This window comes from Epinephelus lanceolatus, chromosome 12, assembly GCF_041903045.1.
Source record: "Epinephelus lanceolatus isolate andai-2023 chromosome 12, ASM4190304v1, whole genome shotgun sequence".
NCBI lineage: Eukaryota > Metazoa > Chordata > Actinopteri > Perciformes > Serranidae > Epinephelus > Epinephelus lanceolatus.
Genome location: NC_135745.1, coordinates 13436533 through 13449095, shown reverse-complemented (window position 1 = coordinate 13449095; position 12563 = coordinate 13436533). Strand labels below are relative to the sequence as shown.

General features: G+C 39.3%; 2 protein-coding genes across 3 annotated transcripts in view; both read left to right on the top strand.

Annotated features, from left to right (window-relative positions):
- LOC117272516 (cyclin-Y-like) overlaps positions 1-6289 on the top strand; it is a 29796-nt gene extending 23507 nt beyond the window's left edge. For both annotated transcript variants that reach the window (XM_033651482.2, XM_033651481.2), the window contains 8 exons: positions 55-89; positions 438-532; positions 643-678; positions 1579-1636; positions 1855-1974; positions 2510-2676; positions 3095-3257; positions 4728-6289. In XM_033651482.2, coding sequence (XP_033507373.1) covers positions 55-89; positions 438-532; positions 643-678; positions 1579-1636; positions 1855-1974; positions 2510-2676; positions 3095-3257; positions 4728-4844 — 791 coding nt within the window. In that variant the 3' untranslated portion in view covers positions 4845-6289. The remainder of the gene's footprint in view (positions 1-54; positions 90-437; positions 533-642; positions 679-1578; positions 1637-1854; positions 1975-2509; positions 2677-3094; positions 3258-4727) is intronic.
- A 1554-nt stretch (positions 6290-7843) lies between these two features.
- Positions 7844-11704, top strand: LOC117272435 (gap junction delta-4 protein-like). The gene is made up of 2 exons (XM_033651361.1): positions 7844-8010; positions 9134-11704. The coding sequence occupies exons 1-2, from the start codon at positions 7953-7955 to the stop codon at positions 10273-10275; spliced, it is 1200 nt and encodes a 399-aa protein (XP_033507252.1). The 5' UTR covers positions 7844-7952; the 3' UTR covers positions 10276-11704.
- The last annotated feature ends 859 nt before the right edge of the window (positions 11705-12563 follow it).

Sequence of the window (12563 nt, the reverse complement as noted above, 5' to 3'; positions counted from 1 at the left end):
CTGTCAGTGCCGAATAAATGACATTTGTTGATGAACTTATCTTTCTTTCTGTAGTGCGAGATAAACGAAAAAGCCTCTTCATCAATAATGTAAGTTTCTACTTTTATTCTATGGCATTAATTTGTTTCTGTTTCTCCCAACAAATCTAAAACATGTATGTTAGACCTAAATTTACCAGGGATTTTTTTCCCAGTTGAAATCAGCTGCCATCTGGGTTATTTTGTAAAAAACTAAATGCTGTACACAGGGGAAGCTGAAAATGCAAACTGGAACATTCATAGGTGGCGTGTTGCCGATTCTTGTTACCCCTTTGTACGACACCCTGGCAGGCGTTATGTGGGTCAGACAAAAACATGTACACTCTAATAACACTCACTGACTGCGTTTGTGTGTGGGTGGGTGTGTGTGTGGGTGTATGTGTGGGTGTATGTATGTAGCATGGAACGTCAAGGCGGAAATACAGCTCCTGCTCTACTATCTTCCTAGACGACAACACAGTCAGCCAGCCCAACCTCAAATACACCATCAAATGGTAAAAACACAATTAAACATGATCTACACATATACAAAATATTCATTATTAACTATCTACAGATCTGTCATATTTAAACATATTAATTTGTGTTTTTTTCCTCTTTACAGTGTAGCACTGGCGATTTACTACCATATAAAAAACAGGTGGGGACTCTCAGCCACTTTCAAGAGTATTCTCTGTAAATCCCAAAACATAAATGCAGACACTTATGTAAAGGGCTACAACTATCATTTTCACTACTGACTAATTATTTTCTTGATTAATTGTTTAGTCTGTATGTCACAAGACTGTGAAAAATGCTCTTCACAATTTCCCAGAACCGAAAGTGACACCTTCAACTTGCTTCTTTTGCTCAACCAACAGTCCAAAACCCAAAGACTATTCATTTACTATCATAAATCACAGTGAAAAGCAGCAAGTTCTCACATTTAAGTAGCTCGAACCAGCAAATATTTGACATTTTTACTTGAAAAATGACTGAAATGATAAATCAATTATCAGAACAGTTGCCGATTAATTTACTTTCGATCAGCTAATTGATAAATCAACTAATAGTTGCAGCTCTGCTGACGTGCTAAAGAATATTCTGTATAGTTTTTAAACTTTAAACTTTAGTAACTGTAATATCAAATTTGGATTGTTTGCACAAAATTATAGATGTGGACAAAAAAAAAAGAAAGAAAAAAATAAAAATGTGTTCATCATGGCTCAGGATGGGATATGTAGTCTTGCTTGCACTACCAAAAACCAAAATACATTATTAAAAATAAAATAAATAATAAATAAATGTTAAAAAAAATCTACAGGCTATAATTTCTTAAAGAGAATTTTAAAAAGTAAAATGATTTTTTAATCATTATGAAACAAAAAAATGTTATTATTATTAAATTAATATAAATTAAATTAATGTAATCTATAAATCAACAGCAATTAAAAACATTTATCAGCTATAATCATATGTAATTATTAATGCAAGACTTTCAGCTGATAAGAATGTTATTTCTAATAATTAATTCGCCTTTGTATTTTTTTTCTCCCTCCAGGGACACAGAAGGAGGGATGCTGCTGGATATATTCGATGAGAAGCTTCATCCTCTTTCAGTACGACGTCATCAGCTCTCATAACACAAAAATGTCTTCTTTTTTTAAACATTTAATTTGCCTCCATTTAACTTGTTAGTATTAGGTATGGATTTTTTTCTTTGTAAGGTGATAGTGTAATTATTGTGCTTTTAAATATCCTCATGTATGTCTTTTCCTTAACCCTCCCTTATCTTCCCCTCCTTTCTTTACCTCTTTTCTTCCATATCTTCCTCCAGAAATCAGAGGTGCCACTGGACTACGACCAACACGACCCAGAGCAGAAGCAGATCTACCGGTTTGTCAGGACGTTGTTCAGTGCCGCTCAGCTCACTGCTGAGTGTGCCATCGTCACACTGGTAAGATTCTTTAACCTCCACCATCCTCCTTTTAAATTTGTGAACAATAATATAAAACACTCAACCTAAGTGTACATCCTGGGTGGCTTATCTCACGGAAACAAACAAGAAAAAGCATTCGCAAGTTTCTTAACAAAGTTTTCCCATGAAGGTGCGACCTGTGTTAAACTCTGCCCTCACACACTCATAATCACACACAGTTTCTGTTTAGGCCCCAGGGGAAAGCGCACCCTGATGTATTGAGACAAGCCAGGGATGTGTGTAAATTGGTGAAAAGACTGTGCACACAAAATACCGCGTCGTCTGTGGGTCTCAAACAGTGATGAATGCAAGATGTCTGAGCTGAGCGTGACCATAAATGAGTTAGACAGATTAGATCATCCACCATTTTAGGAACGCTCTAAATGTGTAACTGTTGTGTTGTCCATCGCTTTTGACAATATGATTGGTATTTTTTTGACTATATAAATCATTGCCTACTTCCTTACCCTCATGCCCAGTTGGTGTTGTCTCCTTTTTCTGTGTTGTCGTGCAGGTCTACCTGGAGAGGCTCCTGACCTATGCAGAGATTGACATCTGTCCAGGTAACTGGAAGAGGATCGTTCTGGGTGCTATCCTGTTGGCCTCCAAGGTCTGGGACGACCAGGCCGTCTGGAACGTCGACTACTGCCAGATCCTTAAGGATATCACTGTGGAGGACATGTGAGTTTCATTCAAGAAATGGGATTGGTTTTATGTTTAAGACTTTGGTTCAAAATGAAGATTCAAATTAGGATTAGGTTTGGGGTGAGCTCAGATGATGAAGATGAATCCCTCAGAATTGTTTCCTGGTAGATTTGGCCTTACATGCAAGATTTCATCACAGCAGGGACAGGATACTAAAAAGATTGGATTCACTGCTATTAATTCTTGGACATGTTAAATCAGTGTGTAAAGGAAATGAAAATCACTCTGCCCAGCTGTTGCTGAGTGGTCAACAGCAGACTGCTGCAGCCGCATGAATGTGATTCAAGATCCAGATTCAATGTCTGCTTAAAAGGCATGGACTTGTATTGGTATTCTGTGTATATTTTACGTATTGATTTCATGAATGAACCTCCGGCTCATTCCTCTCTAACAGGAATGAGTTGGAGCGCCAGTTTCTGGAACTGCTACAGTTCAACATCAATGTGCCGTCCAGTGTTTACGCCAAGTATTACTTTGACCTGCGATCGCTCTCAGAGTCCAACAACCTCAGCTTCCCCCTGGAGCCACTCAGCAGAGACAAGGCTCAAAAACTAGAGGTGAGGCATCTCCATTCAGCCGTCCATTCACTCAGTCTCTTGTCTCTGTATGTCTTTATGTTGCTTTTCATTTCTTTCCTTTTTATTTTTCTTCCTATATATGTAAAGCTGCTATGTGTAGAATAGAGTGGTGCAAGAATGAGTCCTGAAACCTGGAAAGGAGTTAGCATGTTTGCACACCTGGTTCCCTCGCCTTTAAGTCAATGGGTTTCGTGAATGGGCTTCTGGTTGGATTATCGAAATAAGGTTTGTGGTTAACACAAGCTGAAGAGACTTTTATGTTTTCTTTTACGACATAAAATATGTCAGTAAATATCCCATTCGTAAACTTTTAGGGCCTTTAGGTGTCTTTAAAAAGGCGGTTGCTAACAAGTAGCTAAATGAGACTACAGAACGCTATCACGCTGAACAAGGATTTACAGCCTCATTATGGTGGAGACATGAAGTCGTGACTATTCACAGTGTAGGTGGGTTATCACCTAAAGTTAGGTCTTTCAATTTTGCCAATTGCATTTACACTTTTTGACGAGGGAGCCAGGGTGACGCTAGCTACTGCGTCGGCCTACAAAAAGACGTCGTCCCTGATGCACTCTGTTTGAAGAACTCTTGCTTTAGCACCCCCAGTGGTAGTATCAAGAAAGACACTGTAGTAGAAAGCAATGCATGTGCCTCTTTGCTTCTACAGAACTCTTAACTTTATTTTCTAATTTATGCACTGTGGTTAGCAGAAATAAATCCATAGAACACTGGGCAGATTGTCGCTACTTTGGAAACAGGCATTCTGTGCTTGTAGTGTTTTCAGTATCCCTTTGCAACATCTATTGCTACATTACACATGTGCCATAGAGTTTATAGTTTGTAACAATAAACTGCAACGAAAAACATGGTGCCTCCGTGTTGCTGTTTTCATTTTTGGGTATCTGCATTTTTAAATGGTTCAGCAGATTAATTTGCCTAATATTTACAGATCTTCAGAAGTGGTGGAAATGTGTACAAAAAGTCTTGAATTTACTTCCTATGGTGCTTTCATTTCTGACATTATTGGTCAAAAAGGGGCTACAAAGTTCACACAAACAGAATCATTTAATGTTATATATACATTTTATATTCCACAAAGTGGCTGTACTATTCATTCACTCTTTCATTTCAGTAACCGCTTATCCTGTTAGGGGTTGTGGGGGTGCTGGAGTCAGTCCCAGCTGACAGAGGGTGAGAGGCGGGGTACACCCTGGACAGGATGCCAGAGTATCGCGGGGCTGACACATAGAGACATTCTCAAATTTACACCTCCGGCCAATTTAGAGTCACCAATTGTGCATGTCTTTGGATCGTGAGAGGAAGCCGGAGTACCCTGAGAAAACCCACACTGACACAGGGAGAACACGTTTGCGCCACACAGACAAATACTGTGGATATTGAAAGTAGAATTTTGGTTCTGCCATTAAAACCCTTTCTATGTCCTCTCTTCAGGCTATTTCCAGGCTTTGTGATGACAAGTACAAAGATGTTCGGAGAGCTGCGAGAAAGCGCTCAGCCAGCACAGACAATCTATGTGGGATCAGATGGGTTCCTGCAATCCTCTCCTAACCACTATTAATCTGCCATATACTGAACACTGGCATCAGGCTACACTGGCTGGATGAGAAAACTCTAAACACATGAGTGGGAACAGACCAACTTCACTTTGGGTACCAATATGTAGAAGTCGGTGGAACAGTGATCCAAACCCGAAATCAGCCTCTGGATTTCACATCTTTAAACTGGAGACAACAAAGTGAAGCCACAGCTGTAGTTTTGGGAGTTGAGGTGAACGCCAGAGAGGTCGATGCCTTCACAGTGCCTCATCTCTTCTGTTCATGAAGGAGAGAAGTTCCTGGTTATATCTGTGAGGGAAAATCTAGCTTTGGGCCAACCAAGAAAGTCCTGGACAAGGCGCCCTCAAAAACTTCCAAGGACACGGCACCCTGAACCTGTCTTAATGTATCGGAACTCAGTATTCTGGTTTTGTGTCTGGCCTAATATGAACAATTTGACATAACCTGCCTTTGAGATGGCCCTGCAACTCCACAGTGAAGCATATTATTTATTTTACTATGATTATGTGAACTCACGTGAACAGTTGCAGCTGCCTGAACCCATAGCACCTGCAGAATTTCAACAACAGTAGTGTAGCACTGGAATTTCTACTGGTTATTTATTTCCTTTGACAAGTCGTAGAATAATAAAAGTGTTAGGAAGTTTTCTCCTTTGGAAATATTTGTATTCAAGGTTTACAATATTTCTAGCGCACCTCTCGATACTCAGGTAGTCTGTTTTACCTTTTGATTTATTGTGATGCTCCTCATTTGAATAGACTGAGGGTTGAAACTTCAAGTGACAAACAAATTGAAGATGGAAGGAGCAGGAACAGATACATTTATATTTTGGGGACATAAAAACAATTGCTATCACATTTCTTTCAGACTACATAACATGAGCATGTTTTCCAGAGGTTCTGATTCAGTATTCATCAGACTTTGGTTTTATCTGAACATGACTTTGTCAGGCTGATTTTTCCACGAGCCAATCCAAATTTAAGAAGCCCCAAAGAGGGTTTGAGTAGAGTAAGCACACCTCGCTGATGACATCTAATGGATATTTTTAGTATTGGACAAAACTATCATTTCACCTTGTGTTGATTTAAAGGGTCAGTTCACCCCAATTCCAATTTTGTAGTGGTATGTTCTGGAATTGAGGCTTCTATTGATGGCAGAAAGATGCCGGGTTATTTTGCACCTTACAAATTTATTCAGCACCAAAATACACTATTACTGTAAAACTGAAATTTCAACCTCAAACCGACACAATAATCACAGCCAACAGGGTATACTGGTCTGACAAGCACACTCTGCAGTAGATGCTGGTCAGTAGAGGGTGTGAAGAGGCCACACAGCACTGCTTTGTTGTTATTGATTTAGTATTACAGAGCAAGATAACAGTATATCTACAGTGCATTGGAAAATAAATAAATAAATAAAAAATCTCCAGTCTCATAAGTCTCACGCTCAGTGGCTTTTACCCCAGTGTCTTTATTTGACAGCTGACCCCTTCATAGTCAATCAGTTTGATTGATGCTGATTGTTGTTTCTGAGTTAAGGGATTTTTACAGCTTTCCCTATTTTTTAAAACCTAATGACTAAAAATGCATGAGTGTAGATCTAGGAACATGGTGCAGCCCCACTATATGTGACCAATGTGCATAAACTTATGTCCACCCAGTGGTGCTGGTTGCTTGTGGCCGCATCTTGATTTGAGCACGTTTGAATTTTTCAAATGGTCATGTCCTCTCAAATGGTCATGTCCACATTGCAGGTACCATGGCATAATTCGTCACTTCCAATACACAATGAATGGGAGTGAATTTCTGGCTGCGTATAGTGGAACTGCACTGTTAGTTCCTGAGAAGTTCACAGTCTAGAGATTTACACCTTGCTGAGCAAAAGGGATCAGAGCTTTTCAACAATAGTCTGGACCAAAGAAAACTAAACAAATGTGGGTCTAACTGTCTCATGGGATCACAAGTCTTACAAGAGTCTTCTTTTGTTTCCAGCAGTTGGTTTATTGTTGGAAAGACAGTCATGTAATAACAACCTTTAGCTGTCTCAAGCTGATCTTCCAGTGATTTGCTTTCTCTAACGTGTGACCAACAACATCAGTGTGTCCTGTTGATCTGTCCTTAACAGAAAGTATCCTACATTATGCCCCAGTATTAAGAAGTCATCACTGCAGTATACTTTCATTTCCATTTAAACCCCCAAACCCTAATATACTGTACACACCAACACTGGTTTAATCAGAAGCTTATTGTACACTTTTCAATGACACTCATTTTATTAGGATAAACCCTGACTGCTGAGCCAAGTTTTTAAATGTGTTGAAACTGCTAACAAATTAATTCTTTTGTATTTCCATTGTATATTTAATTTCCATAACTGCTACTGGCAAATGACTGATCAGGTTTTCATGTTTGTCTTTCTCTCATTTGTCTGAAAAATAAAGCACTTCAATATAATTATTTTGCAAATTAACTTTGTATAATGTGTAAAGAGTTCAAAAAAACTGAGACAAGCCAGTTGTGAATTATTTATGTGTTAATTTGTGTTTTTGATGAAAGCTCTTGTCTGGTGTGATTTGCAGGTTTTATAAATTTGTGACAAGGGGAGTATTTTGTTTCACAGTGCTGATATTAAAATGAAGCTGCCCTTAGCTTTTAAGTGTCTCCTAAAATAATAATCATTACTTGTCTTGTGGCATGATTGTTACCTTAATGTGAATCAGAGATTGATCCAAGGCCATTTTGCTGTCTGACTTAAGGTTACAATTGTCTATTACAAGCCTGCCTACGTATGATTGTCAGTTTCCAGTAAGGTTGACCAGTGCCTCGACATCCCAACAATGCTTTGATGGCAGCCTGGTAAGAATAGCTCTCTCCACAGGTCCTGGCCTCCGCAGACAACAGTGAGCAGCAGTAAGAAAATGTTTGAGGTGTCTGTATTTAGTGTCAAGCTGTGAGGGTCGGCAGTGTTATTCTGGAGCAGTGTTGAAGGGGACAGCAAGTCCCAACCGTCTCCCTGGTTTGGATTAGTGTAAAGGAGCATTTCTTGACAGTATCGTCTTGTTTTCTTATGGGATCTGGGTTACCGCTGAACAATAAGGATGATGGGAGCAAGAGATCTACTCTTCATCACTATCAGCCACAGTGTCTCCTTTATGGGTAAGTTTTTCTTTCGTAGTTCACATTGTTAGAATAAAGCAGCGTTACTATATCAGTGTATTTACTATAGGATGACAATTGCACATCTGGTAACCCAAACAAAGAGTAAATGTTAAGTGCTGTCAATTTAAACAAATAGGAATTTTTTTTAAAAAAATATTAATATTCTCTTAATCCGAGGCTGATCAGTGTCTGAATTTGTGTTTTTCTTTTTTGTAATTTTGTCATGCTCTTGGTTTTATTTTCATGCTTGTTTTATTCAACTAAGAGTACTTAATCTATTTATTGTTTTTTTTTCTGGAGTTTCTTCACAAATTAGCTTGTCATGTTTGACACATTTGATTTTTTCTCTTCAACCTAACTTATAATTATCTGTTGCGACAACCCCATTTACCCCACTGGGGTCACTCCAGCTTCATCTTTAGTTTATCTAACACCTGAGGTTTAGACTCGAGTCACGTGACTTGGACTCAAGTCATGAATTTGATGACTTCAGACTTGACTTGACAAAATGAAAAAACACTTGCAACACGACTTGGAATTTAATGCCATGACTTGTGACTTTACTTTGAACCTTTTGACTTATACATACTTGATACCTTCCCCCAAGACCAATGATTAAAAAGTATGTTATTTAAAGTTTGCCAAAAAATAAATTAATTTCCTAAATCAGCTAAGATCATTGCTATTAATATTTAACAAGTCGACACGTAATTCCCCCTAGATCCACTTTGAACAAATCCGACAGCATGCAGTGAAGTTGCAGGAGCAAAACCAAAAGAACTAACAACGCATTATTGAACAGCAGTTGGTAAAAATAATAACAAAGATAAGGTTTGCGTGGCATGTGGCGGTCAACAGAAACAAACTGCAGTATGGAAAACATGTGGGTCAAAAATTACAGATAAAGAGCAACAACTTTCGACAAACTTGTTTCAACAAATAAATAAAAAGTTTTAAAAACATTCATGATTTTTTGTAAATTTAATACATTATTAAATGATTGTTTAAGTGGCATTACATGTGGTGAAGAGCGCATTATGACTTGAAACTCCTCAGTCTTAAATTGAGACTTGAGTGTAAAGACTTGAGACTTCACTTCATCATCTCTTTTTGATTACAGGCAAAACCTGGTGGATGCTGATGCTGGTTCTACGCCTGCTAGTCCTCCTGCTGGCCGGCTTCACCCTCTTCAGTGATGAGCAGGAAAGATTTATCTGCAACACCATCCAGCCAGGCTGCTCTAATGTGTGTTTTGATGCATTTGCTCCCGTATCCGTCTTCCGTCTCTGGCTCTTCCACCTCATTCTTCTCTGTCTTCCCCATGTGCTGTTTGCAACCTACGTCATGCATAAAGTTTTGTCATATCCCTATTTTGGAGGTTCTTACTGCGACAGGACTCAAGAAGGTTCACCTTTCAACCTTGAGAACTCAAGGTCCTCAAGAGAACTGTCCTTGCATAAAGCTCCACTTCAAGACCTCCCACGTGAATGGGGAGCGCCACGTTTCTACTGTGCTTACTTCCTGGTTGTAATTCTACGGATCCTTCTAGAGGGGGTTTTCGGTGCAGGCCAGGTCTTTCTCTTTGGTTTGTCCATTCCTAAGAGCTTCCTCTGTTACGAGGCTCCCTGCGTAAATGGTGTTGAGTGCTACATCTCCAGACCAACTGAGAAGACCTTAATGCTCAACTTCATGCTGGGTGTTTCCTCATTGTCCATTCTGCTAAGTCTGGTTGACCTGGTGAGCTCCATAAAGGCGATGGTGAGATGGAGGAGGAAAAGGGAGATGCTGATGGAGGAGCTGAGTAAAGGAGAGCAAAGCAGTATGTTTACATCGACAACTACGACTGAAGACAGCAATGTTCTTTTAACTAGAAGATTCAGTCCGAGTGAAAGTTCAAAGAATGGTCTCAAAGATGAGAAACATGCTCCTGCTGTTGTTCCAGATGTTGACCCTCTTCATGCAAAGGTGAATGGTGGAATCCCGATTAAAACTGGTGAATCCACTAATGACAAGAGGCCAGAAAGCAAAGATGCTAAGGTGGAGATGTCTCAGTCGCCCACTCCCATTAGCACTCCAGTACCAACTCACTTTGTCCTCAACAGCCACCTGAGACCTCCACTATCCCCTCGAGAACCACCGCCAAACCCCAGGATGCCAACACCTGTGGGTGTCAAAAAGCTGGACCAGTACACTCCAACTGCGGCAAACTCAGGCCAACACTCTGATAGCAGTGAATCTCCAGACAAGAGGGCATGGGTGTAATAGACTGGGTGTCCGTTTATTGCTGTAATTGGACAAGAACTGCTGAACATCTACCTCTAAAGGGCACAGATACTTTGATTTAACTATTATTTTTTAGCATGAATTCACTGAAAGAGATGGGTGATTTGAAAAAAAACCCTCCACCAATAGATATTTTTTCTGACACAAATAACTATGTATGATGTGAAAAGTGTTGCTAATGGTGACAGCACCACAGGGAAGCATTTTAGCAACTTTTTGCTCACTGTTTTGGTTTTACAAAATTCTATTCTCATACATCCAGCTGTTTTTAGAAACCCACTGTAGCCTACCAGCCCAGTGCCAAAATGGCAGAAAAGTTGCAACATGTCATTAGTAAGCTAGAAACACTTTTAGCAAGCTAAGCAACATAATTAGCTAGCAAGCTAAATATCTGGCATTAGCGAGCTAAAGAGACAGATATGTATGATGTAAAAAAATACTGCTAATAGTGACCCACAGAGAAAAAGCATTTTTGCTCATTGTTTTGGCAATTTTCCTCTCATAAACCCAGTTCTTTACAGAAATGTAAGCTCTGTTGAATCTGTAGCCTACCAGCCCAGTGCCAAATGGCAAAAAATTAGCAACATCTCACTAGTTAGCTAGAAAGCTAAATGCTTTTAGCAAGCTAAGCAACATAATTAAACAGCAAACTAAATATCTGGCTAAAGAGAGCTAAAGAGACAGATATGTATGATGTGAAAAAATGCTGCTAATAGTGACAACCCCACATAATAATTGCATTTTAGCAACTTTGAGCTACTTGTTTTGGTTTTACAAAATTCTATTCTCATCAATCCAGCTATTTTCAGAAATCTAAGCTCTCTTGAACCTGCAGCCTACCAGCCCAGCGCCAAATGGCAGGAAATTAGCAACATGTCAGTAGTAAGCTAGAAAGCTAAATGCTTTTAGCAAGCTAAGCAAGATAATTAGCTAGCAAGCTAAACATCTGGCAATGGCAAGCTAAGAAGACAGATATTTTTCTCAGGATTTGATGGAGACTGAAATAGACCTGAGAGGAGTGTGGATATTGGACTTACCTTCATCTGGTGGCTAGAAAACTAATGAATGATAATGTTGCACCCTGTTAGCCAGATAGTCAACGGTTTGCTTTTAGCCATAGCAACCAAGATGATTTTAAGTCAGATTTAGCGTTTTCCGCTTCATTCAAAGTCAGTTAGTGCAGCCTTGAAAAAACCCGAACATATTTCAGTTTAGTTATCACAGAAACTCAAAGGTTCAAAGGATATAAAAGTAACTCGACATGTGCAAAATGTTCATCTTTGTACAAAAAGACAGTTCTAGCTGCTTTACATATGTTCAACAACAGATTGAAAATCAGCCATCTTGTCTCAGTCTTTGAATTTGTTTTGAGAGGCTTGGTTTCACGTGTTTCTCCATACACGTTTCCTAAATGCTAATTTTTTTTTTGTAAAAAATGGTAATAATAAAATTACTAAATTGGTCAAAAAGGCTTTGTCTTATTCAGTAAAATGTAGCTGATTCACACTGTTTTACTTTGTAACCTAACGTCTGAGGCATGTTTGCTTAACACCCTGAGCTGTTTCTGCACAAGAAAATGTGTCACTCACAGAAATACAGGCTGACCTTGACAAGGCAGTTACAGTGCTCAGCTGTTGTCTGGATGACTGAGTGCTAGCAGCCACAACAGACACACTGACCCGACCCCCTGACCTCGCTCAGTGACTCAGCCATGACCCGACTAAAGCCTCTGATGACATAAGACCTTCAGCCCGCCCGCCGCCATCATTCAACATTAGCTCAGCATGCTAGCAAAGTCCCTACCATTACCTATGTGACACAGAAAGTGATTTATGATCACAGTCACAATGACCTGACGGCTGATAAAATGCTGTGTTCAGGATATTTTGTTATTAAAAATTGTCTGGGGTGCAAAGGTTCAAAAACAGGAAACAGGAAGAGGAAAAGGAGCCATAGGCTAGTATAATGGAAAACTTAAAATCTGTATTATCAGAACCATTTGGGTCATGTGAACATAACAAAAAATTGTAATGGCCTCATGACTAAAATGTTTCCTGTCTGTGTTCTTTTCAGCATCCTTATGTTGTTTATCCCATGGAAGAAAACTGTTTTTTTAGTTCTCCACTGTTGGGAGTTCTTTGCGATCACAGTTAGCTGTGTGCTTTTATGGTTTTTTTCTATTTACAAAAGCGTCCAAAACATCATCCTGGGACCAAAAAACTCTCATCTTAAATAATTGTTGTAATTACTGGAATACAAATTACAAC